General features: G+C 39.1%; 1 protein-coding gene across 1 annotated transcript; it reads left to right on the top strand.

Moving 5' to 3' along the window:
* The first annotated feature begins 269 nt into the window (after positions 1-269).
* LOC143621532 (ABC transporter C family member 3-like) lies at positions 270-5,567 on the top strand. The gene is made up of 8 exons (XM_077092938.1): positions 270-2,643; positions 2,730-2,816; positions 3,009-3,614; positions 3,700-4,374; positions 4,468-4,773; positions 4,858-4,921; positions 5,000-5,239; positions 5,326-5,567. The coding sequence occupies exons 1-8, from the start codon at positions 325-327 to the stop codon at positions 5,448-5,450; spliced, it is 4,422 nt and encodes a 1,473-aa protein (XP_076949053.1). The 5' UTR covers positions 270-324; the 3' UTR covers positions 5,451-5,567.

Genomic DNA, 5,567 nt, shown 5'->3' on the forward strand with positions numbered 1-5,567 from the left:
TTATAGTGAATATTATCACAAGAATCTTTCGAATTACAAACTTTAAAATATTTAATTCACCAATCAAAAACCCCATTGTCTTCAACCATGTCCCCATCTCCCGATCCTTGGCTACCACGCTTATTTTCAAGAACCCATATTTGACTCTCTCAACCTTCACTTTCATCATTCAAAAACCGACTGACTATAAAACACACACCCATAAACCCAAAACCCCATATCACCACTCCTGCTTTCTGACTCATTAAGTTTTGCACGTACGAGTGAGTGATAACTGATTACCTCAAAGTCCCCGAAACACAAGAACATCTTTCAAGATTCGGTATGTTTTATTCTTATTATTCTGAAATGAACCCTTTGATTAACCCTATTTTCCTACACGGGTTTGTGGCTTCCATACAATTTATGTTCTTGATTTTCATGTTAATCTCTTGGGTTTGGAAAAGATTCAAGATTGATCCAACTTTAGTTCCAAAACAAAGTGTTAAGTGTTTGTTTTACAAACAAACTTTGTTTTGTTCTATTGTTCTTTCGCTCTTTAATCTTGTTTTGTGCTTCTTGAACAATTTCTATTGGTATAGAAATGGCTGGACTGATGAAAAGATTGTAACCCTTTTGCATGCTGCTCTTGGAACACTTGTTTGGTTATTTGTTTCGGTTTATTTGCACACACTTGTTTCCAATTCGTCGACGATATCTAGAAAATACCCGGCCGTCGTAAGGGTCTGGTGGGTGTTTTTCTTTACAGTTTCTTGTTATTCTGTTGTGGTAGACTATGTTTACTACAAAAGAGCCTATGATTCAATTCCTATGTTCTTTGTTTCTGATTCCGTGTCTAGTATCATGGGTTTGTTTCTTTGTTTTGTGGGGTTGTCCCGTAAAACCGAGGACGAATCCCAAACTAATAATCTTGAAGAACCCCTTTTGAATTCTGGTGTGTCTAGAGCTGAAGTTGCATCAACTTATGAAAATGCAAGTTTCTTTAGCTTGGTTACATTTTCTTGGATGAATTCTATAATTGCAAAAGGCAACAAAAAAGCATTAGACCTTGAAGATGTCCCTCAGCTTGCAAAAATAGATAGTGCGAAAGAAGTTTATCCTGCTTTGTTAAACAAAGTAGAGTCTTTAAGCAACGGGAGTAATCAAATCACTTCATTCCGTCTCACGAAAGCCTTGTTGTACATCGTTTGGAAAGAAGTCGCCATCACAGGAATACTCGCTTTAGTATCTTCGTTGACTAGTTTTGTCGGTCCTTACCTCATAGAAGAATTTGTTCAATACTTAAACGGACAACGTGATTACAAAAACCAAGGTTTTGTTTTGGTGGCTGCATTCCTGGTTGCCAAGGTTATAGGGTGTTTCACACAACGACATTGGTACTTCAAGCTCCAACAAGCTGGAATGAGAGCGCGGTCTGCCATTGTTGCCATGATTTACCAAAAGGGGTTGACCATCTCCGGCCAGTCAAAGCAAGGGAACTCAAGTGGCGAAATCATCAACTTCATGGCTGTTGATGCAGGAAGAATAGACGAATATGCTTGGTATATGCATGATTTTTGGCTAGTTCTTATTCAAGTTGGGGTCGCGTTATGGCTTCTATATAAAAACTTAGGACTAGCCTTCATTGCTTCATTAATCGCCACAATTGTTGTGTTGTTGGCCAATCTTCCACTCGGGAGCATACAAGAAAAGCTTCAAGATGAGTTGATGAAATCCAAAGATAAACGGATGAAGTCAACATCTGAAATCTTGAGAAATATGAGGATTCTTAAACTTCAAGGTTGGGAAATGAAGTTTTTGTCCAAAATTATCAAAGTTAGAGATGAAGAACAAAGTGCATTGAAGAAGTACATGTATACTCTATCCATGACTTCTTTTATCTTCTGGGGTGCTCCAATTGTTGTTGCTGTGGCCACTTTTGCAACATGTTTATTTCTTGGTATCCCGCTTGAATCAGGGAAAGTACTTTCTGCACTCGCAACTTTCAAAATCCTTCAAGAGCCGATTTACAATCTTCCCGACTCGATATCAATGTTTTTCCAAACTAAAGTCTCAGTTGATCGAATTGCCACTTATCTTCGCCTCAACGATATCGATTCTAGTGCTGTTTATAGGGTTTTACAGAGTAGTTCTGAAACCGCTGTCGAGATCATAGATGGTAGTTTTTCTTGGGATCCAAGTGCATCTTCTAACCCGACTTTGAAAGATATAAACCTTAGAGTGAATCATGGTATGCGGGTTGCGGTTTGTGGGACTGTTGGGTCAGGGAAGTCGAGCTTGCTGTCTTGTATTTTGGGTGAGATATCAAAGATATCAGGAAGTGTGAAAGTTGAAGGATCAAAGGCATATGTAGCTCAATCTCCTTGGATTCAAAGTGGAAAGATTGAATATAATATCTTGTTCGGTAGGGAGATGGATAGAGAGAGGTATGAGAAGGTTCTAGAAGCTTGCTCGTTGAAGAAAGATCTTGAAATTCTTTCGTTTGGTGATCAAACGGTTATTGGGGAGAGAGGAATCAATTTGAGCGGGGGTCAGAAGCAGAGAATTCAAATTGCTCGGGCTCTTTATCAAGATGCCGATATCTATCTATTTGATGATCCGTTTAGTGCTGTTGATGCTCATACAGGAAGTCATCTGTTCAAAGTAAGTGGCTTTGTTTGTGTTTTTAGCATATTTAAATATTTTAATCAGTTATTTAGATATGCATTCTGTATTTTTTGGAATGACAGGAATGCATGCTGCAATTTTTGGACTCGAAGACGGTGATTTACATCACACATCAAGTAGAGTTCTTACCTGCTGCAGATCTTATCCTGGTTAGCCATTTAATTCTTTGCTTCATTTAGTTTGCACAGTTGAGCTTCCATTTTACATACACTTTTAGAGATGAATTTTAGGCTTGCTGCTGGCCCGAAACCAGAAAACTGTCTTCTTTGTTTACAGTTTGATTTTTCATTTCATTTGTACATATGAATTAGTTATCTCACTTGATATAACATTGCAATTAGGTGTTGAGAGATGGAAGGATCACACAAGCCGGAAAGTACAACGACATTTTAAATTCTGGAAGTGACTTTATGGAACTTGTAGGTGCACATAAAGAAGCATTATCAGCCATTGATTCCATGGGGACAACTGTCCAAGAACAACCAGATAGCTCGAAGGAGACTACAAACGATGGTCAAAACGGTAAACCAGACGATTCCTCGGCTTCAAAGGCGCAACTTGTTCAAGAAGAAGAGCGAGAAAAAGGAAGAGTCGGGTTCTCAGTCTACTGGAAATACATAACAACAGCTTACGGTGGGGCACTCGCACCAGTTGTAGTGTTTGCAGTAATCCTCTTCCAAATACTTCAAATTGGAAGCAATTACTGGATGGCTTGGGCGTCCCCAGTGTCAGCAAGTGACCCAGCCCCGGTTACCGGAACGACACTGATCATTGTTTATGTAGCTTTAGCAGCTGGATGTGCTTTATGCGTACTTGCAAGAGGCTTGCTTATTGCAACCGTTGCGTATAAATCCGCCACCATTCTCTTCCACCAAATGCACTTGGCCATCTTCCGCTCACCCATGTCTTTCTTTGACTCGACTCCAAGCGGACGTATACTAAATAGAGTAAGCAAACGTCTTCTCCATATACGTGATTCACACTTCTTTTTACAGCTTTTAAGGTTTTAATATATATTTTTAATATTTATAGGCATCTACAGACCAAAGTGCGGTGGACTTGCAAATTCCTTACCAAATTGCATCATTTGTGTTTGCAATCATTCAACTTCTTGGCATCATTGCGGTTATGTCACAATGTGCTTGGCAAGTGATCATTATTTTCATTCCTGTTGCGGGACTGTGCGTATGGTTACAACAATATTACTTGCCATCAGCAAGAGAAATGGCTCGTCTAGTTGGAGTTTGTAAAGGTCCAGTTATACAGAATTTTGCTGAAACAATATCGGGATCAATAACCATTAGAAGCTTTGATCAACAAGCCAGATTCCAGGAAACAAATCTAAAACTAAATGATGATTTTTCAAGGCCGAAGTTTCATGCTGCTGCGGCTATGGAATGGCTGGGCATACGTTTGGATATGCTGTCTTCGTTTACATTTGCTGTGTTTTTGATTTTCTTGATTTCTATCCCGGAGGGATACATTGATCCAAGTATTGCTGGATTGGCTGCTACTTATGGGCTTACTTTGAACACCTTACAAGGATGGGTGGTATGGACTTTAACCAACCTCGAAAACAAAATTATTTCAGTTGAAAGAATATTCCAGTACTCCTCGATCCCGAGTGAGCCTCCTCTTGTTATAGAATCAAATAGGCCTGATGATCAATGGCCATCACAGGGTGAAGTTGATATACAGCATTTGGAGGTACTTAAAGTCTTAAATCATACACTTGTTTGTTAGCCATTTAACTTTTTCAGTATTAATGATTGAGTTTAATGGCTTTAATTTTTTTGAAAGGTTCGGTATGCACCACATATGCCACTTGTGTTGCGAGGTATTACATGCACTTTCAGTGGTGGAAAGAAAACTGGAATAGTAGGAAGAACTGGCAGTGGGAAGTCAACTCTAATACAAACACTCTTCCGTCTTGTGGAGCCCACAGCTGGACAGATTTTGATAGATGGAATCAACATATCAACGATCGGACTTCATGACCTTCGTTCACGATTAAGCATAATTCCTCAAGATCCGACTATGTTTGAAGGGACTATCCGAAGCAACTTGGACCCCCTTGAAGAGTACACAGATGATCAGATTTGGGAGGTAGTTAAATTAAAAAATATCAATTTGAATGAATTCAAACTGTTATTATGGTATAGTATAATCTAACTATATTTGTTAATTCAGGCTCTTGATAAGTGCCAACTTGGAGACGAAGTGAGGAGTAAGGAAGGGAAGCTTGACTCACCAGGTATGGCACATAGTCTTTGCATCAGTTCTTTTTCTTATATTTAACTTTAAAAATTTACCTAAAAATTAAACTTCATAGTTACCGAGAATGGAGAGAACTGGAGCGTTGGTCAAAGGCAACTGGTCTGTCTCGGGCGTGTGTTACTTAAAAAGACCAAAGTCTTAGTACTTGACGAGGCTACCGCATCAGTCGACACTGCAACTGATGGAATGATTCAGCAAACACTCGGGAAACACTTCACCGACTCAACTGTAATAATGATCGCGCATCGTATTACCTCTGTGCTCGATAGTGACATGGTCTTGGTTCTAGAACAAGGTTTGTTGTAAAAACTTCGGTGTCTGTAGTATAGTCTGTAGGGTTAAAGTCTTGATATAAGTAATTTATTTTTGTTCGGTATGCAGGTCTGGTTGACGAATATGATTCTCCAACAAAGTTGCTGGAAGATAAATCGTCCTCATTTGCGAAGCTTGTCGCTGAGTATAGTATGAGATCAAGTTCAAGTTATGAAAACTTAGCAGCAACATAATCTGTTTGTATCAAGATTGGTACTTGATTTAATCTTGATTGCTCAACTTGATACGGGAAGCTGTATGATTTTTGACTGTCGGGTTTAGCCGTTTATAGATACTACAATAACCTTGTT

This window comes from Bidens hawaiensis, unplaced genomic scaffold (assembly GCF_021521415.1).
Source record: "Bidens hawaiensis isolate Kalapana, Puna unplaced genomic scaffold, B.hawaiensis_p1.1 tig00002866_1, whole genome shotgun sequence".
NCBI classification, from domain to species: Eukaryota; Viridiplantae; Streptophyta; class Magnoliopsida; order Asterales; family Asteraceae; genus Bidens; species Bidens hawaiensis.